The 22,430-nt window shown below is 35.7% G+C and overlaps 1 protein-coding gene across 1 annotated transcript in view; it reads right to left on the bottom strand.

Annotated features, from left to right (window-relative positions):
- The window catches only part of LOC129230480 (anoctamin-5-like), a 129,545-nt gene that overhangs the window by 21,081 nt on the left and 86,034 nt on the right, over nucleotides 1-22,430 (bottom strand). The window contains exons 11-15 of the mRNA XM_054864882.1: nucleotides 17,690-17,750; nucleotides 14,503-14,585; nucleotides 9,911-9,973; nucleotides 5,890-5,964; nucleotides 3,680-3,844 (exon numbers count right to left, since the gene is read on the bottom strand). Of these exons, the coding sequence (XP_054720857.1) occupies nucleotides 3,680-3,844; nucleotides 5,890-5,964; nucleotides 9,911-9,973; nucleotides 14,503-14,585; nucleotides 17,690-17,750 (447 nt within the window). The remainder of the gene's footprint in view (nucleotides 1-3,679; nucleotides 3,845-5,889; nucleotides 5,965-9,910; nucleotides 9,974-14,502; nucleotides 14,586-17,689; nucleotides 17,751-22,430) is intronic.

Raw genomic sequence — 22,430 nt, 5'->3', positions numbered from 1 at the left:
GCTCCTACTCCACACTTTGTTTTGGAGCCATCCGTGTATATCTCCAGATTCTGCAGTGAGGGAGTTTTTCCCTTTAAGCATATCTTAGGAAGAGTACACTGGATGCTTGGATGGCTATCCCACTTCTTGGCAGTTTCTTCTAAGTCGCTAGGGCTGAAATTGTGGCCAGGAATTTGAATCGATTTGCTTGTGAGGGAAAGTTTTGACATTAGAGCTTTTGACTTGATCGTAAGGTCTATTGGAGGGATTCCAGCGATAACATGGAGTGCGGCGTGGGAGGTTGTGCAGTATGCTCCAGTCACTGTTAGGAGAAGAAGTCTTTGTATTGTTTGTATCTTCTTTAACGCTCTGCCGTGCATCCAGTTCGTCCAGACAGCCGATCCGTATAGAATTGAAGATTCTACAACATTTAAATAGATCAGCTTCCGTTGTGATATGTTCATGCCCCAAGTAGGACCAGCAAGACGTTGTAGAAGTGCTTTCTTCCTCAGTGCTTTCGTTTTTAAAAATTCAGCGTGTGGCACAAAAGATAAATTTTTGTCAACGATGATTCCTAAGTATTTGACTTCGTCCGCACGTTTTATAAAAAAATTTCCAAATTTTAGACTAGGTTTTTTCACTAAATTCCTTGGTTTATTGAAGATAACTGCTCTTGTTTTGCCCTCCGATGCCTCTAAGCGATGTTCAGTCAGCCATATGTGGAGAATTTGAAGAGATTCTCTAGCTGAGTTTTGTAATTGAGCTGTTGTTGAACCGTGTACAACGAAAGCTAAGTCATCTGCAAAAGCCTGAACAAAAGTGTGATCCGGCCATGGTTTTGCAAGTAAAGATGTTATAACCAAATTCCATAGTTGTGGGCCACTGCAGGAGCCCTGCGGGCATCCCTTAAACTGTGAGGTAGAAAGGACTTCGTTTTGGGCTATTAAGGTAATTTTTCTATTACTCAGGAAGCTGCTGTAAAGATTATAGACGCCCTTTTCGCATCCAGTTGCTGCTAGAGAAGACGAAATATCTTGCCACTGTAAATTTTCAAAGGCTGATTTTATGTCTATGGAGATAAAAATGGTTAAGAAACCTGAATTTATCCTCTGGTCTATTTCTGTTAAAAGGGAATGAAGTGCATGCTCAGTTGAAATTCTTGGTGTGAATCCAAATTGAAGGGGATGTAAAAGATTGTTAACCGAAAGAAAGCTTTGAAGTCTGTTAACAATGAGCTTTTCCAGGATTTTTGACAGAGTTGGAAGTAGCACTATAGGACGATATGAATCAAATGACGTCAGCGGTTTGGAGTGTTTGTGAAAAAGAATTAAGACTCCTTCTTTAAGGCAAGTTGGAAAAAAACCCATTCTGTAACACTTGTTCATGAAGTTTAAAAGAAAATTTGGGTGAACTTCGAAGAAATATTTCCAAATGCAGTTGTCCAATCCGTCTCTTCCGGGAGCTTTTTTCATTGAAACGTTTTTCATGACGAAGCTGAGTTCTGAGGAGGTAAAATCTGCATTTTCTACAGAGGAAGAGTAAGTGGAGACATGGTTATCAGTGGCTGTGGGAAAATCTTGGGGGTAAAAATGATGTAGGAGTTTAGTGCAAAACGTTTTAGCGTCGTCATCGGTTGCCGTTCTTTCGTAAAGAAGAGAAGGGTGCACAGTGTTTCCAAACGTAACTTTGTACGGCTTGGAATAAGTGGAGCTAGAGGCTGAGCAAAATTTTCTCCAGGAGGCTTTTTTGGCTGTTCGGATGTGTTTTTTATACAAAGCAAGTTCCCTCTTATAGGAAATGTAGAAGCTTTGACGAGTGTCTGTCGCTTGGCATCGTTGGTACCGTCGTCTTTTGGCGAGCAGTAGCTTCTTATGCATTGATAGGTTATGGTCCCACCAAGAAAGGGAAGGTTTGGGAGAATGAAACTTTATTTTGAAGGATTGGAGTGCACATGATTGTAATATTCTAATAAATTCTTCAGTGAAGATTTCTAAAGAGGCACAGTCATTAATAGGTGGGAGATTGGTGAAAATAGAGGGTATTTGCGCTTTAATTTTTTGCTTGAATCTTTCTGGATTATACTTTGATTTAAAACGGATAAAGCGGTGGAATGTCAATGGTGCTGAGAGATTCAATTGAATGTACTTATGGTCGCTGAGTGATTCATCGGCCAGAACTTCCCAAGTAAGCGTCAATGGCAAATTCCTAATAAGAGTTATATCTGGCCAGATTTCTGCTTTGTCTTTGGTGTAAGTGGGAGGAGCATTAGATGTATTAGCGATGCTTAGATTATGCGAAGAAATAAAATCTAAAAGTTCTCGGCCTCTAGAGTCTTCGTTCCTGTAACCCCAGACTCGGCTGTGCGCATTTAAGTCTGCTGCTATAATAATTGGAGTAATTGGGCATTATATAATATCCGCTACATAACATTAGGCCCAAAAAGTGTTTCAATTTTGATGTTTGCAAACAAAAATCGTTGTTATTCTTAGGCCAGGGTTACTTATTACTTTCCTTTACTGCTTTCATCATATTTTCGACCACACTCTCGAAAAATTTCACGAGTGTTTTTCTGAAATTATGTCCAACAATATTTTCTGACGATTTTTATTTGAAAGTGATTCATAAAGTTATGCAAACTTCGGGTACGCACTTAGGCCGTTTTCATTTTAATATATTCATTTCTTCATTAGTGTTGATTCCTTTTGAAATGTTTATTGCTGAGGGAACCTAGAAGTTTTTCGTCAAATTCAGCGTAACTATACAGAATGATAGAAATATTTTAATGAATTTCTTCATCATCAGTGACTAAATCTGGATCAGATGGCAATATTTTCAAGTCAAGGTCACTCTCATGGGTTAATCCTCCTATGACATTACATATTCTATAGGTAGTTCAGTTGTTTATCATTTCTTATTTAATATGCCACATGTACTCTTTCTTTAATTAATTTTCTTCTGAGATCAGCGTTCATACTTTGAACAGCAAATATTTTTACTCAATCCAGAAGGTAGCATCACAACGTATGAAGTGCGGATGATAAATTAGTCAACAAAAAACTCCCTACGACCCCCAAAAATATGCTCTTTCAACTCTTGTTGTGGAAAGACTTAATAGTATTGAGTTTTGAAAGAGAGCAATCAAGTTTTCCACTCCATTTTCCAGCAGCTAAGCTACTTTTGTATGGAGCGCGCATAGCAGGGGATTTTACCATCGTCCTATTTACAGGACGGCTAATAAAACCTTCATAAAACCTATTTAAATGTAGTTTTATCCTTGCAAATTTTACTTAGTACTAATGTATATGATTAGTAATGATAAAATTGAAAGAGGATTTTGGCATTTTTTCTACACAATTATTTTAATTAATTATTAAATTATACATTATAAAACTGCAAAAAATTGTCAAATTCAAAAATAAAAATAAAATAAAAATATTTATAATTGAACTCTAAAATTTTGTCTACAGTACTTATCAAACGTAGGGTTTAAAAAAATACCAAATTAGAAACTAAAAATGCGATAACCCTTGCCAAAATGCAATAAATATGATCTGTCCTACATACAGGACGATAGTAAAATATGGGTTAGTCAGGAAGTAATCCAGGGGGAAGAGGATTAGAAAAAAAAAACAACCTTCGAGTTTATTTCCAACATTTTTTTTTTCAATATTAACTATCGTGAATGCATGATTCAAGTCACCTTGTCCATGATGATGATGACGACCAAGTTGAGAAGCGAAGCGGTGACTGATGTGGCGATCTTGGCGTATGGTTGAAGAACTGGGTGATCGGATGCCGTCAGGACCGTCACAACGATGATGCGATACACGATGAGTCCGAACACAGTGGCGAGCAAAAGGCTCAGCTGCAAGTATAAATAAATGGGCCTTACCACATGTTAGGACACTTCGTTATTATAAGAAATAATTAGCACACCCGAGCGAACCATTCGCGGTACATTGTTGGAAATACCGAATTGAATTGCTCACGAACCAGTAGCGTAACTATGGGGTCTAGCGTCCTTGCCGAACTAAAGAAATTGCGCCCCCCCCCCAGGGTCGCCCACATGGGAAGTCATTGGAGGTCATTGTGACCTCCCAAAATTATTATTTTTTTGAACATTTTAACTAATAGGATTCGACAAATAGGAGGTAGCATTGTAATTTTTTTTCTTATTTTCTTTTTTAGAACTGTTTTCCATGATGCCAAATGTTCCTTCTCAGTAGATTATATACAGCTCCTCTAGCTTTTTTTTTTAAATTTTTTAAAGCATTTTTCCAAATTCTATATAGTTAAAAAAAAAAACATCTCTTAATTTTTTTTTTAAATCAGTCGAAATGCCGCCTCCTTGGCTACTGCGCCCCTGGCGAGAGCCACTCCTGTCAACCCCTAGTTACGCTACTGTCACGAACTACTTCAGATAATGAATTAAAAATGCATAAGTTTTTCAGTCCTGTGTGCTTTATGGGGGGGGGGGGGGAATATGAAGTTTCAAGAAGTTTGCATTATTTGAACGGTCATCAAATACTCCATTGCGGTTAATCGACTGGGAAGTAAGAAAACCCTTATACAAAAGCTACTAAACGATTAAAAATTAACGGATTAAGACACATGGTTCTAAATACATGTGGACCATTGAGACTGCTTCTAATCAAAGGTTTAGGCAAAATGTTAAATGTAAGTATCTTAATTTTCAGAAAATGATAAAACTTTCCTGCAAACGATAGCACTTTTACCATTATTTCTACACTCCAGGTTAAAGCACAGATCTGTTTTTCGAACTCCGAACTACGACAACGGAAATTGGATTTTTTTTTTTAAGTGTAACTTTTCAAACAACATCTGAAATGCGATTATCTGCTTATTTTTTGCAACAGCGGTGATTTTTTTTTTTGAAAATTATACTTACGTATGAAGTTTGTTAAAGTATTAAGGAAATTATGGTTTACCCACAAAAACTCACCTGAGAGTTAATATAAAAGCTTCAGGGGCAAATTATACTATATAGAAGCTTGTGAAGACCAATTTCATATTATAGACATTTTACCCTTTAAGGATAAGTTGCGAGAGGAAAAAATAAAGGAGAATGTATCCGTAAACACACGAGAGAGGTTTAATAAGAGAAATCTTAACATTCAAAGTTTTCAACTTGCTTTGCTGAAAATTGGTCGAAACAAGTAGAACGAAATAAAACTAGAAACTTATTTAGAATATGCTTCGACATTAAATGCCTTAACTAATGCTTTGGTGTTTTCAGATTTCTTTAATTACTTTTGAAAAGCTACGAGGGTTGATCCAAAAGTAAGGTTTCCATCAATTTTACCAAATATACAGCACTATCTATTCTCATTGAAATTTACATCGTTGGAAAGAAAATACGTTTCTCTATGTTTATGTATAATCGCCATCTTTTTCTGTGCATTATTGTCGACGGTGCCCTAACGTATGCATCGAGTTTGACAGAATTCCATCGCTAACCCGTTGAGGAAGCGTTTTACCCATCTTTTGACTTCGTCGTCGCTCCGGAAACGTTGGCCATCAAAGTGTTCCTTAAACTTAGGAAACAAGTGGTAATCACTAGATTCGAGCTCCGGACTGCAATCAAGAACGGAGTGGTTTGTTGACTGTCGTGTCTCAGTCTGGCGTGTAGCACACTACATGCGTGCGACACGATCCCGAACTAAGAATAGGGCGACTGGTTGTTGATATGGAGAATTTTTATTACTGTCGTGTGTTTAGTGGAAGCCCCAAGGTAAAGACAAATCGATTGAAGTAAGAATTATCAAAATTGGCCAAGGAGTTTAGCCTCTACAACGCCACATAGAAACAAGCATACATACATAGACTCAAAAACCCATTACCCTCCTTTGCGTCGCGCACGCGCAGTCTGGTAAAAACCGGAAAACTCACCACAAAAAGAACAGCAGAATTGGCAGCAGCTATCCGGTACACCTTGCTCCAGAATGGAAGGAAGGGCTCGATTGCCTGGAAAAAAAAGAGAAAATTCAGATAGCATATTGGAATCTATATTAGGCTTAGTTTTAAATCACAATACTTTCTACATAAGGATTTTTGAAAGGATATTAACATACATTTTAAAAAATTTCTTACCAACTACCTTTTATTGATTCTTACCAACTAAATGAAATCTAAATAAAATTTCCTGTTGATCATTGGGCTTGATGTTTCAACTTAAATTTTAAACTTTTTACGAAGAATGTTTCCAGAAAACTTTCGCAAGTCAGAAAAAAAAAAAAAACTAATTTGAATTTTGAGATTTTGAATTCAAATTATGTTTTTCGCAATCATGAGTTTCGGCAGGACCCTACTCATTTGAGTTATTGTTTCTAGAAACAGTTTCTGTCCCCTCAAGCCTTTCCCTCGTCCTAGGTGATTGCGTGTGTATAGTAGTATTTGTGCAGGCGTGCATGTGTAAGTTAGGCTTGTGTGTGTGCACGTAGGCGTAAGTGTATGTGTGTAAAGCCGCGTGTGTGTGTGTCAGCGTGTACGTGTGTCGGTGTGTATGTGTGTAAAGGCGCGCGCGTGTGTGTGTGAGTGTGTATGAACGCGCAGGTGTGTAGGACATGCAATCCACCGGATTTCGGGGGGACAGTGGTCAGGACCAGAGGAGGCGCGCCTGCAGAGGCCGACGGGCGGTGGCGCTGCAGGTCCAGCTGACCCTGATCCAAGCTAAAAAAGGAACCACAACATCAAGGACGATCAAATGAAAACTATTAGCAATCGTGATTGCTCAAAAAAAAAAAAAAAAGAAAGATGAATTTATTGTCTTTAGCTACATAATTTTGTATTATCTTAAAATACCTCTGTTAAAGTAGGTAATTCCACGAAAAAGAGCCGCTATTTTCTCCTGCACTTGACAGCTTATATCCATTAAAAAATATAATTTTAAAATGGAAGGAAGAACGATTTTTGCTTAAGAAACCACACATACGTAAGAGACTACTAAAGCAACTAAATTTTGTTTATTACCTTTTTGAATTAGCACTTTTAATGAAATATATGAGACGTCATATCTGTACCTCAGAGACAGAAGGACGTAAGTCACACTATGATAATTTTACAAGAGGGAAAGGGAAGAAAAACTTTTTTCTGGCGCACGCAAAGGATGGGACGCGCGCTTTTGTAACCCTGGTAAAAACGTGAAAAGGATTTTTTAAAGAATTACGTTCACACGGCTCGATGCGGGATAGGCTTCTACTTACACTTCACTTATAAGCGGAAAATCGCAATTTTCGGACTTACGTCTTTGTGGCTCTAAGGAACGGATATGGATATGTGGGACGAAAATGTCCGCGGACTAACTCTAAATATTATTTTCGGTACAAAATGCTCAGTGTAACTGAATTTAGATCCTTATCATAGCCGCGCCGTCCCTATGTGCAAAGTCTTGCGGCGCACGACGGCACCAGAGCCCAAAGGGCGCCGAGCACTACCGATCAAAAATGCTTCAAATTGCACCCCGAAGCCCACCGCGCCTACCGCGTTTGCAGTTTACCAGTTTGGTTCTTGAGGTGAATATCTTGTATTATAATTTGTGCAAACATAGTCTTTTTGTAATTTTTAATTCTTTGTAATTCCACTGCTTCATGTTATCATACATTAAAAAAAAAAAAAAAAAAACGGTAAGCACATTTGCATATCACTTAGATGTGTGTAATATTTATACATTGTAGACAATAATTTAGGACAATAATTTAGGTTAATTTTTTAGTTCCGAAAAGTGTTGACCATATTTACTTGATTCTATCCCCCCCCCCCATATCTTTTTAACTATTGGTGCACTGAATTAAAAAAAAAACTTTGGAGAGACTATGTATTTGTTTTGGATCTTAAATTCAATGCCTTTTGTAACGGTTTCGTATTTTAAAATTTTTGATTTTACCGGAAATGATTTCAGTTTCCGATTTTAAGGGGAAATATACTCTACTTCAATTTAGAAATCTATTCACTACTCTGTTGTCATATTTTGACCGGCATAACACTTTAAATAATTATTTATTAATCATAGAGATACTTAGAGCGGCGTTAACCTTGTGATGTTTAAAATATTTTCTTTTTCCAAAAACGCATTAGCATATGACAGGCCTGGTCAAACCGGGTCCAGCCTGAAAAAAAACCGCTATCTCGGTAAAGTAGGTTTTTCAGAATTTTCTATATTTTGAAACATTCTCTTCAGAAACAAACTAAATATCGATCAATATAAAGTCCAGAAATAGATATCTTGCTTTCTGGACAGTATATCAAATATTAGAAGTTTCAGCGGCATACTAGCAAGCAGTAATTATTTCGATCACATTCAAAGATTTTTTTTTAATTGTTGGGGTAAAATTCTTTGATTAACTAAAACTGGCCATCTCTTTTTTTAACGGAAGCTCAATTCAAGGTTTCCAAGAGAAAAAGTCAGTTTCCAAAAACCAGTTTCAATCACCGTCCCTTACACCCGCATGTACTCGAAATAACTTAGAGATATGAAGTGAACACGTACACTGTGTTCCAAAATTGAAAATTTAGATTGTTTTTATTTTAATAAATTAAATGCCAAACGTATTTTTTTCCATATTGCATTTGTTCACAAAACCTGACCCCAGGAGCTAACTATATTTTGGTCGAACGTCACTGCATAAACGCGCTCAAAAGTCATTTGCACGACGGCGCCGATCAGGCTTGGCGCGGCCCTGATCCTTATATATAATTAAAGTGATGAACTCGGTTTCAAAAAACCATATTTTTGAAACCTCTGAACATATTACAATAAGAGGTACACGAGTTTAAAGAGAATTAATCAAGTGCTTCCCAATAAAGTTCAATTGCACAAATGTGCAATTCGTGACCACATTGTACAAAATGCTAAATCACAAGTGCTCAAGGTTAGAGCCTTTTAATACGCAACAAAATCGTAATCCAATTCGTTGCACACATTTTGGAAGATCACACAATGTCAACAGTTCGTCATGCTGCACACATACGTTCTTAAAGTTCTTGCAGGGTTTTTGGGCAGCGGTGGTTGATAAATAGTGTCTTCTACTGTTGTTGTTGTGTGCCAGGCAGGCTGGAAATTTAGGGGGTGCGCTGCTTCACTTTTCCTACTGTACCGTAATTTGGTGAGAAGTTCTACCTCTACAGTACGCAAATACCATAAAGATCCGTTTATAGGGTAGGGAAACCATTCACAGCACAACACATTCTCGGAAAAAAGGACAAGGACAGGAGAGAGAAAGTACGTCCATGCCCCAGCCGGGACTCGAACCCGGACCTTCCTGTCGCAGTCAGACTTCTCTGACCACTAGACAAGGCAGGTGTCTTCTACTAAATGCCATAAAAATAATCACTTGCAGGGGCTTCCCGGTGAGAAGTCAATAAATTTCCAAAAATTTCCATATTCGGAAAATTTTGTCTGTCGATTCGTCAAAATTATCCTCATTCGGCAAAACTTGGATTTCTATTCGGTCAAATTATCATCATTCGGCAAAATTTTGAGTTCCAGTTGACAAAATTATCATTCAGAGAAATTTGGAGTTCCATTGGGCCAAGTTACGATCATTTGGCAAAAGTCCATTTGGCATACAGAGAATTTTCGCCCTCCCAAAAAGTTATGTTCTTGGTTTTGGCACCCCTGATCATATGGCGTGTGAAATGAAGTGGATTACAGATTAGAGTGTTTGTTGTGTAACCAAACGCCCACACATCGAACATTTGTAACTGAAAATATGGAATGTACCGCTTTACATCCATGTATCACTTATTGTAATATACGCAGCAGTTTCAAAACTATGTTTTTTTTTTTTTTTTTTTTTGAAATCGAGTCCATCTTCGTGCACACCCTGTAATTCGTTTCATAGTTGTAGAATCAGAATCCGGAAATCAAAACCCATATAAATGAACAAAAGTATATCTTTTCGAAAGGTCTTACCATGGTCACTGGGTTGAGTCGGTAGTTTTTAACAGTGCTCTCATATTCAGGACGAATCTGTTCCTGGAAAGGATGAAAAAATACAAACAATAAGCAAAGTTTTTACTTCCTTTTACATGGTAAACGAAGTAAAAACCTTTTCGCGATTGCATTGTAATCGCGAAAATGTATTCACTCAAATTTCAGCCTAAATTTCAGTTTTACTCTGCCCCGAAAGAACTTTTTTGAGTAGTTTTTTTTTTTTTTAGGCCTTCCACACGTGCATGTATGAATACCTTAAGAACATGTGAGACAGTGAGAAGCAAAGGGATGTAAGTGGCAAAATTAAAAATTTGGAGATAACCAGTACACATGGTAGGTGAACCTCTCCTCTATTTTGGGGCAAGAGATTGTACTAGTAGCCCTGTTTGTTGCTGCTTTACAACATGATTTAGAAAAAAAAAATCTATGAAAGCCTACCTAGGATGTTATCTTTAAACGCGTTTTACTCAAAATGTCCACTTACATCCCTTTGCTTCTCACTGCCTCATATGGGCAGCTAAAATATCAATTTCGACCATACCCGAGTTAGTTATCGTGAATTTTCTCGTTACGCTTGTATGTACACTTGTATGTGTGTATGTATTTATGTTATGTATGTCGAATAACTCTAAAACTGTAAGCTGTAGAACACTGAAATTTTGCATATAGGAACTATATGGGTTCTAGCTGTGCACCTCCCGTTATGGATGCATTCTGATGTTTCTAAAGTTTCTTTACACCCTTCGTGTAGCAACTTGGTGATATATTGCCAAGTTGGCGAAGATTTGGTGGACAAAAAGAACTATCCAGCATAAAATTCTCAACTTTTGAAAAATGAATCGTTGTAAAAGTCTTTCATGCATCGGTTGGCAACAAACTAGAGGTGCATGTGATAAATTGGAAAAACAACGTAAATAAAGCACAAATTCTTTAGCAGATACAGAGGTGCAAGTGCTTTAACGTTTTTCTGCTTCCTCTAAGTCAGCGTTTCTTAATTTTTCTTTGCTAAGTGGAACCCTTTCTGTGCTCCCTTTTCGCGTTGAACTCCTGGTTTTTTTCTTCAGTAGTATAGATTAAATGCAAACTTCTAAAAATGACTTACTTGAAATAAATATGAAAATTATTTCAAACGACTTTTATTATCTTCAAAAAGTAACTTCAAAAGTTAACATTAGGCTTTATGTGTGAAAGTTGAATTCTCATGTCAGGTTTAAAACTAAGTCTGTTGTGATGTTTATTTTTGTTGACACAAAGTTTGGAATTAAGTTTCAACAATAAAAGTTTCGCTTATGTACTGACATAATCGGAATGTCGTACACTGACAATATCTGCAATTCCTATTGTTCATTTAAAAATTACTGATTTAAAACTTCACCCAAACCTCTCATTTATTGATTTTTTTTAAGAGAGTAGTTTCAGTTTTGCTAAAGACTACAAGTTTCGTGAAAGCCTTGAAGAATTAAAATGGAGCCCCTGGGTTCCACGGAACACAATTTAAGAGATGCTGTTCTAATTCATTATTATGAGGTATTAGTTTTTTTTAACGCATTCCATTTAGTTTTTGATGCTCCAAACTGAGACTACAAATAAAAAGCATCACTTTTGTTTGCAATATTATTCTTTTTACTATACTTTTATAGGTGTAGGATAACGTGCAAAATGTTAGGTATTTAAAAAGTATTGCCTCTAACACGCGTACATGAGTACACGAACCCGTTCTTTTGAGTTGTTGAAAATCATCGATTATTTCATGTACATAAAAGGAAGTAGTCTAGAATCGACATCTGTTTTTTTTTTTAATTAATACTCGGCTACGAACTTCCAAAACTTTTACTTCAGACAAACACCATATTTATCAGCTGTAAAGAAACTCCACATGATTGGTACAGCGATTAGTTAAGACTTTCCTCCATTTCTAATACCACATCCTATTACGTGAACATTGGATCCAAACCCAAATCTTCTTATTGATGTAGTAGGAAGTACCAGCCGTGGAACAGAAAATATTATCCTCCCTCTTTTATGTGTTATCCATAAGACGACGAAGCTTCTGGCAACAAATAACAAAGATCTTCGTAATTCCTAACTGAAATCTTTGGTTCTATTTTTCTTTTATTTTGTTTATGTAAAAGTTTAGTAAAGTTCCTCACTCTCTTATCTGCACAAAAGTTTCATATCATGATAATTTCTATATATTTACCTGCGATGACGATATTTTTTATATATTTACCTGCAACGAAGATAACTTTTATATATTTATCTGTAACGAGAATAATTTTTATATATTTAACAGTTATGTAGTTGAATATAATTTTTAAAAAACCTTGGATTTCTTTAATGTGAAAATTCAGCTTTAGATTGAGTTGGAGTTCATTTAAAATAAATTGTTTTATAACTTGAATATGTGTAATTACTATTTTAAAACTAGTGATTATTTTGTGACTGCATACTTAAATCCATTTCATTACGATTTCTTTTTAAAAAGTAATGTTGATTTAAGGAGCAAGAAAAAGATTAAATGACCACCTTTTGCTTAAAAAACTGATTTTAAATAAAAGTTTATTTTTTACGTGCATATATATATATATATATATATATATATATATATATATATATATATATATATATATATATATATATATATATATATATATATATATGTGTGTGTGTGTGTGTGTGTGTGTGTGTGTATTTCAATTTGAACACAGTTATTAGTGAAATTTTATATTATATGTATGTACATATTGTGACTTCTGGAAATTAATAAAGAAACGGATTTTACTTTAAGCTTTTTTAGAGAATTAACTCAGAGTTCAATGAAATTCATTTTGCTTACAAGATACATAATACAGAATTCTACTTCGCACTTTTACTTATTAAAGAATAAGTTTTTTATGTATTATTTTCTATGCACTTTTACTTACTAAGAATAAGTTATTTATGTATTATTTTCTATGCACTTTTACTTACTAAAGAATAAGTTATTTATGTCTTTTTTTCGATATTTAATAAACATAGCACAATGGTTTTCTGCTAATTGCTTTTCTTTATTTGACAGTGGACTGACTCCGAACAAGATAGCAAGCAACAAATACATCGCCGAGTTTAAATATTTTAAAGAATGCTGAATTTCTTCCTTGTAGTAGTTTTCTCATAAAGGAACGGAAGACACCAGAGCATCATAATACGGCAAAACAACAATTAACATTTATTTCAATGGAGAAAATGACAACGATGTTTTTGTGCTTCAACAACAACAATAATAATAATAAATAAAATAAATAATAATAATAATAAATAAAATAAAATAAATAATAATAAATAAAATAACAAAATAATAATAATGACAAATGTAATAATAATATTTAAAAAAAAGACTAAAAAGAACCTTAAACATCATGCTACACAAAAAGTGCATAAAAAATACTATCTAAAGTTAGGAAATAACGCAAAACAGAAAGACCTTGTAACATTAAAAAAAAAAAGGTTTCTAATAGCTTTTGAAACATTCGATAGTGCAATCAGAAGAGACAATTAGGTTGGGTATTTTTTGTAGTATGAATACTCAAAAACGATCCAAAAGAAAATTTTACCTCTTTTTTTTCAGTACAACTGGATTATAAAGCAAAAGTGCATTAAAACATTGAAAATCGATTTCAAGCTAACTGCAACCACTTAAAAAGTTCCACTGCATGCAAACAAAAATTAAAAATTGTTTCGCAAATTTTTTAAGGGACACAAATGAAAACCCATAGCAACGTTGCAATAAACAGTGCTCTAAATTATTTGGGACAGGAATTAATACAAGGGGTTAACACTTATATAGATGTTTGAAATACTTTAAGCAAACGTATAGATTCGAAATAACTTTTTCTACTATATTGTACACAAAAAGTTACTTTGAGTAAATTATATTCTATCGCGCTAATTTTTATAGTCTATTTTTATTTTGAACAAGTTTAGCCAGTTCTTAAAATATTAAAGATAAAAACGACCTTTATTTGTACTACTCAAAAATAGTTCTCAATAATGGATTCCCTGGCACCAAAACTTATGATAGCTCGAAGTCTGCATTGGTATAAGTAACTCTTTTGTTATATGCACAATTATATTTTTTCATCATCGAAAAATTCTCTGCGGAAGTTTGAAAATTATAAACTAGAAAGTCGCCCGTCAAGGTATGACGGGTGAAAATTGCTCCTACTCTTCTACATTTGAACGAAGCAATTGCCTGTTTGAATATATTTTGATATTTGAAATTTTAACCCTAACTTCAGTGGATTAAAACTAAACTCCAGGGGATAGCGTTAATTTTCGACCACTTTTTCGTTTCTTCATTTCCCTGAAATGACACAGTCTCACCAGTAAAACAGTTAAGTCACCGGATCGAGTTCAGCCTTGTCACAATAAAGCCTTTCCCAGCATGTCAAACATTACCAAAACATATTATCAAATTTTCATGCCGTGGCGCGAATTTCATTGTTGAAACACGCGGGTTACTCGATTATTTATATGAGGCTATTATTTATATGATGATATGGACATTTGAAGTATTTTTGACGCTTGCTTACCATGCCATAATCAAGATCAGCCAGATTCCATTCCCAGGCCAAGGTTGCTTGCTTCCGCTTCCATAACTCCATGAACATGGTGGCTAGTAAAATTAAAACGTCCAGTGAGCAAAAAGCTACAAAAATTACAGCCGCATAGCCGGAGACAGAAAAAAGTGCAGACAATACCGAAAAGCTCAATTAAAGCATACCGAGACTACAGTTTCACCTTTATTTTGGGCTGACCAGTCTCAAATAGATATTGCCGAGTTGCAGGCAAATGATATCATGTAAGCGCAAATATGCTGCCGTGAGAAGGGAAAAGGCAGTATCTGCAAAAGAATTTACTTTCTGTATTTCCATTCGTTTTCGCCAACTATTGCACTTAATCTTTATTAGACTAGTCTGTTTATTTGGTTTAATAAAATAAAATAAATATAAAAGAAAAAAAAAAAAGAGTCAAATTCCAACATTTCCCCATTGTTAATATGAAATACAAAACGCGTTTCGTCAAATATCTCGAAAAGTCATTTCTGCAGATAATGCTGTTTACATGCAGCCCACCAGCAGTATATCTCCATACTACAGTGGCTAAAAGTATTTTAGCATACCATCGAGAAGTCCGCAAACTTATATTTGAATTAAATAACTCCGTAGGTATTAATGTTAAGTTTTTTTTAAACTATTCAAAGTCGAACAAAAAATTGTTCAGATCAAAAGTGAAACACGGAAATGAGGTGTCCTCGCTGAGCTCTTTTGAACAAAACGAGCTGATGTGTGCCTCACATGACTTCCCTTTACTCCAATTTAATGTCATTTTCTCATTATAGGTAATTTTAATGTTATTCAATAGTTTACTCTCTAAATATCACCAACAGTGGCCAAATTGAAACCAGATTTAAAAAAAAAAATCGCCGAATTTGTCGCCAAGTTGGTGACAAAACCTGGCGACCAAAAGACTGGGGATATATCGCCAAGTGTCCGCCAAATTGAAACATCACTTGAGTTTACATAGAAATTAACAATGATTTCCCCTCAAAGAGGGGCAAAAGAACCCCTTAAAAACACCCAATTGCTACCAGAAGGGGAGGTGCACAACTAGACCCCACTGGGAGTCTACGTACCGAATTTCAACTTCCTGGGACATACCGTTTTTGAGTTATGCGACATACATACGCACATCCGCACATACAGACGTCACGAGAAAACTCGTTGTAACTTACTCGGGAATCATAAAAACGGATATTTCGCGTGTCTATACATTCTTAGGCACGTGTGGTCGAGTCGAAAAAAAACTTAACATTCATTTGGGGATAAGCAAAATGGAAATTAAGGTCGATTTTTGAGTGAAATTTTTTTCGCGAATACAATATCTCCTTTTTTGTAAAAGGAAGTAAAAAAAAATGTTCTCGAATCAGACTATTCACTCAAACGTTATTAGAGGGAGGAGGGGGGAGCAGACCGAAAGACTTTTTCTTCTTCTTTTTTACTTCCTCTTACAAAAAAGGAGGAGGTATTGTATTCGGGAAAAAAATTTCATTCAAAATTCGGCCTTAATTTCCATTTTGCTCACCCCGAATTAATGTTGAGTTTCTTTTTTAACCCGACCACACACGGATAAGTGCCTAAGAACGTATAAACATTCGAAACATCCATTTTGACATTCCCCGAGTTAATTACAACGACTTTTCTCGTGACGTCCGTATGTACTGTCCAACCACGGATTGCAAGGAATTTTCAAACGTCCAGATAAGACGAATCTATGTGAATAGGGGGGAAAAGTAAAAATTTGATGCGCGATTCCGCTCATTTGAAGGAGACTGCTTCTGCAAAAGCTGACATCGGTAAAAAATTATAGATTGGTCCATTTCCGACTGTAAAACGGATGTTTGTCTTTCCATACAATCCGTGGTCAGACTATATGTGCGTATGTATGTCGCATAACTCAAGAACGGTATGTCCTAGAAAGTTGAAATTTGGTACGTAGACTCCTAGTGAGGTCTAGTTGTGCACCTCCCCTTTTGGTTGCTTTCGGGTGTTTTTAAGAGGGTCTTTTGCATCTTTTTGGGGGGAAATCATTGTTAATTTTGATGTATACTCAAGTGGTGTTATAATGTCGCGGACACTTGGCGATATATCGCCAGTCTTGGTCGAAAAGTTTGTCGCCAACTTGGCGACAAATTTGGCGATTTTTTTTTATTTTTAATCTGGTTTCAATTTGGCCACTGGTGGTGATATTTAAAGAGTAAACTATTTAATTACATTAAAATTGCCAATAATGGGAAAATGACATTAAAATTGGAGTAAAAGGAAGTTATGTGATGCACACATCAGCTTGTTTTAAGGTGTTTTAAGCCCTCTTTCATGCTTTTTTTCTTCTTTTTAATTTTTACGGGAAAATAGGCTCAAAAAGACACAAAAGAGATATCCATGCTTTTTGGTCGATGTAAAGGGTGTGTTTTTTTTAGAGCTATAGAACTTTAAGTCGGGAACACTGTTTGATCTGTGGGTCATATTGATAGTTGTCACTTGTTTTGTGTTTAGTTTGGTTTGCCATTTCATCATGAATAGACAACAGGACGGTGCAACACGTCACACAGGGCGTGTCACAATTGATTTATTGAAAGAAACTTTCGGTGAACGAATAATTTCGCTTAATGGACCCGTGAATTGGCCTGCGAGATCATGCGATTTAACTACACTGGACTATTTTTTGTGGGGCTGTGTGAAGTCTCAGGTCTACACCGATAAGCCACAGACGATTGACGCCTTGGACAAGAACATTCGCCACATATCACTCACATACGGCCCCCATTGCTGCAAAAAGTGATAGAAAATTGGACTTCCCGATTAGACGCTTTCCAAGCCAGCCGAAGAGGCCATATACCAGAAATCACATTTAAATAAAAACGGCAAAGAATCATCTTTCGAATATTGCCAAATTCATAGCGATTCATATCATTTAACGGTGTTTTATTTGAACCTAAAGTTCTATACCTCTAAAAATAAAAACACCCTTTATCAATGCCATAGACGTTTCAGTTACTAACATTGAGGTTTCGATTTGTCGATGTGTTGGTAATGATGTCGTGCCTCTTGCAAAAATACTAATATGTAAGCGACTTAGATCTTACTGAATAAAGTACAGTTGCAACATAATAATAATAAAAAGAACCATGAAAACGCATTAAATACCCTAATTACTTACCCCAGAGAGACATGAAGACGGCAAAACCAACTGTTGCTGAATTATCGAACAGGTGTACGATCTGCGGGAAAAATAAATAAAATCAGTGTAAGGCATAACAGAAGTGTCATCTTTTAACTCTGCAATCTGAAACCTTTTATTCTCTCTTGTTTCATACATAGCAGTCTTAAATTATGCACACGTACTGCTGCGTTTTGCTTTACAAATAACACCTGTATATAAATAGGCAATTTCATCTCAACAGAAAAACATTCACAGAAGGGAAAATCGCATTACAGCGGAAGAAAAGCTAAGAATATTCATTTGAATTGTGGTTATACATTGCATACAATCGCAGGATTAAGGTAAAAGTGGATATTTTCTGTAAAATATTTCATAGCATTAGTGATAACAGAGGTATCCATCCCTCATCCCCAAAGGTGAGGGCGCGGCCCCTTCAAATGCTACGAACCCTTCCCCACAGGAAAAATACTCCTAAAATAAGAACAAAACCTCAAATTACCCTCCATCCTCACCCATAAACATCTCAATGGCGCAACCTGTGCCGCCTCCCCCCCCCCCTTATGAGCACCCCTGATTGTAAACAACAAAAGATCGCCGTAACAGACTTTAAATATCACTATAACCGAAGTTTTTTTTTTTTTCATTAAAATCGCGGTTATACATTGCATATGATGGCAAGAATGATGTAAGGACAGTTATTTTAAGCAAAATATTCAATATGATTAATAACTATCATCACCCCAGACTAACACAAATAACCATTGCTTCTATACAGCTTTATATATATGCCTACAGTTGTGATATGCCTTTTTATGCTAGAAATCATTGTTGAATGCAGAACATTTGAAAATACGAAATGTAAATGCTTTGCCGAGATTAATAAAAAAAAATGTCATTGTTAAGGCTGGACATATAGACACCCTAGTAATAAATAATATCCCCTCATTTTCAATCACTTTCATCAGTCTTGATGTCATGGCAGTTGAAGAACGTTTTTAGAAACTTTTAACCTGTCTTTTTCGACGGAGAAAACGAGTTCTTGCTTGTTTCAGTATTAAAAACCATTTTTTCATACTTCGGGTGCCAGAATGCCTCACTAAGTTTCCATTAAACTTAGATCAAACCTTTTGTCCGACCAGTACAGTAGTTTCACGAAATAAGCTACAAGCAATGATTTTGGGTTTTGAGAGACATGTAATTAGGTATTATACTGCTGGAACAATTATTTTAAACTTGTTATTAACGGTGATTTTGGTTTAAAAAATATTGCTTAGTACATTAACATTACACTCAGAACTCACAATGCCCTGCATAAAAAATATTGGGTATAGTTTCCGTTCGTTGCGAAACTTTCTCAGACCGTTACTGAGCCGTTTCCAAATGTACGCTTGGAGATTTTTTTTTCCTTTACAGAGATCGTACTAGAAGTAGCCAAAATCATCTAGTCCACCCTAATTAAACTTCATCTCATCGTAAAACATTGCATCATCCCGCTTTTTACCCATAACACCGCATTTTTGGTATGCTGAATCCTTTGTCTCTTATGAATTTTTTTACTAATCGGGCATGACATTAGTCTCACAGAATGAAACTTTTTCTCTTTTTGTAAAAGATGTTGGACAATTCGAGCACTGAATCGTAACTTCAATTGCCATCTAATACCCGTGATGTTTGTTTTTTTGGAGCAAACTCTTCTTATCATCATTGGTCTCACGCACACAGAAACAGAAGACTTCCTACCTGTTCCTCTTAGTGGTCTTTATTTGTCAGAATTTTAGAGAAAACTCTAAATGACCAATCTCTATCTATTCAAACTTGTTGCAACTTGACGTATCGCACGTCATTTTCAAGCAATTACTTCCTTTTTCTTTAAGTTTTATACCAAGCGGGATGACTAAAAATAGAATGTGACGTCCCCAATCGTTTACTAAGCATTTATATCGTTATATAACGCCGTTGTCAGAAGAAAAATGAGCAATTACTTCTGGAACGCACCTTGTAGATGTTACTGATGTACAGATTATGTAGTTAAAAAAACTATTTTTCGAAACATTTATTTCGGAATTTCAGAAACCGATGTTTCGAAATGTCGATGCTTCAATTTCAAGCAGAGATGTTTAGAAACAGCAATATCTACTTCAATATCAAACGCCGATTTTTCCAGAAAATATTTTTCGATTCGTAACATGGAACGTAACAACGGGCCACATGATTCGGCTTCGCGGACCCCATCCAGCCCGTGGACCTCAGGTTGGGCACCGATGGTTTGAATATCAAAAAAAAAAAAAAAAAAAGAAATGTTGTATGAAGTTCATTGTAAAACAAAGATAGGAAACAGCTTCCCATTTGAGTACAGTTAAAGTTTACAACTGAAAGCAAGTTGCGATTTCCAGGCGACGGCAGTATCTGCAGAAATGAGTTTTCGAGATATTTGGAGAAACACGTTTTGGAATGTTAGAATTAAGATTTTTTTTTTCGCCCTTTTTTTCAGCGGAAACCAAATAAGCAAGGTTCTACAATAAAGCTAACAAAACACAGATGATAAAAGTGTTAAAGAAAAATGAAAAATTTTCAGTTACTGCCCTTTTCCTGTCCAAGGCAGTATACCCAACATATAATTTCTTTGGTATAACATTCAATACGTTTCAACCAATGTTAGGCGAAGGGGGAGGGGAAGATCGCATTTTCCCCCAGGTTTTTAAAAATGCCTTTGCTTTTGTGATTCAGGCATAATGAGAATCTGCGGCAATCTTGTTATGTATGTAAGAGACTGCATTTCAGAAAATCCATTTCATTTAATCCGACTTTTTTTTTTTTTTTTTTGACACTTTCCGGTATTCCATCTGGTTTAATAAGGAAATAAAAAGTTACTAAAATAATACTTGCAAAATAACATAAATGAAAATCATAAAATATTAAGTTAAACTTTGTTTCTTTTAAATGTCATTTTAAAAGCTTTCGAAATCGTTTGTTTATTCTTTGCGCACGTGAACTACTTCGCGTTTAGTCGCAAAAAAAAAAAAAAAAAATGTTTCAATTTGAAAGATTTTTTTTTTTTAAGGACTAAAAGGACTCACACACACAACTTTGGATGCTGTAGTTCTTTCAAAACATTTTATAGCAAGAAGCTAGATTAAAGGATTTCTCCTTTCAGCGAAAAGGAACATACATTTATACAATTGGTAAACTTCAAACCATGTTAGACAACAATTCCGTTTCATCCCTTTACTGATATTATATGATAAAACGATAAAAACAGTGTTATTAAAGAAAAAAACTGTAAACTAATTCCTTGACACATGTATGCAACCATTTATTAATATTGTACTTCAATAACGTTGATTTTTAGTTTTATTTTTTTGCATTATAGGTAACTGTTTTATGTATTTCTTATTTACTGTTTCTAATGCATTGTTTTTACAAAGACACCATTGCTTTTTACTTCCTTTTACAAAAAAGGAAGTATTGTATTCAAGAAAAAAATTTCACTCAAAAATCGACCTTAATTTCCATTTTGCTCGCCCCCAAATAAATGTTGACTTTCTTTTTTTCGACCCAACCACACGTGCATATCTACCTAAGAACGTATAGACGCCCGAAATATCCATTTTGACGATTCCCGAGTTAATTACAACGAGTTTCTCGTGACGTCTGTACGTACGTATGTATGTGCGTATGTACGTGAGTATGTATGTCGCATAACTCAAGAACGGTATGTCCTAGAAAGTTGATATTTAGTACGTAAACTCCTAGTGAGGTCTAGTTATGCACCTCCCCTTTTGGTTGCATTCAGGTGTTTCTAAAGGGGTCTTTTGCATCTTTTTGGGGGGAAATCATTGCTAATTTCGATGCAAATTCAAGTGGTGTTATAATTTGGCGGACACTTGGCGATATATTGCCAGTCTTTAAGTTGCCAAGTTTTGTCGCCAATTTGGCGACAAATTTGGCGATATTTTTAAAAATCTGGTTTTAATTTGGCCATTATTTGTTGGTGATATTTAGAGAGTTAACTATTGAATCACATTAAAATTGAGAATAATGGGAAAATAACATAAAATTGGTGTAGAAGGAAGTCGTGTGATGCACACATCCGCTTGTTTATTTTATAATCCTCGTCGTGAGTGACTTCACGAATAAATGATCGTTAGTAAGTTTTCCATTCGTTTAAAGGTGTTAATAACAGAGTCATTTTTGAATGTTTGAGCCAATGCTAGTCAACCTTGCTTATCAAAAAAAAAATGTGTGTCGTAAAGACACACGATAGAAGTGAAGCTTCTATCTTTTCTTCTTTTTTTTTCTTTCTTTGTGCGCTGACGAACCGCACAGCTTCTTCTAGACAATTGGCAGCGCAGTGGTCAGCAGCTACAGGTGTTTCATTGCGTGCTTCATCAAGTCGGAGACGTTTGCTGCAGCGTGGGCTGCGCGAAAGGATTCCTTTATACAGGATTCCTCTCAAGCAAAACCATCGCCGCCTGTGGCTACAATGGGCCGATGTGCATAGGAGCTGGCGTGCTGATTGGCAGCAGGTCGTCTTTTCTGACGAATCCCGCTCCAATTTGTGGCACCATAATAGCCGAATTCGTGTCAGCCGCTATCATAAACGAATTTTACAGCCCCAAGCTATTGCCTTTCCACATGTCACCAGGACTGTCAAATCCTACCTTGATTCGCAGCAGGTACAGCTTCTTCCTTGGCCTGCATATTCCCCGGATATGTCATAGATTGAACATGTGTGGGA

The sequence above is a fragment of the Uloborus diversus genome, chromosome 9, assembly GCF_026930045.1.
Source record: "Uloborus diversus isolate 005 chromosome 9, Udiv.v.3.1, whole genome shotgun sequence".
Taxonomy (NCBI): domain Eukaryota; kingdom Metazoa; phylum Arthropoda; class Arachnida; order Araneae; family Uloboridae; genus Uloborus; species Uloborus diversus.
This window is presented reverse-complemented; position numbering and strand designations above follow the sequence as displayed.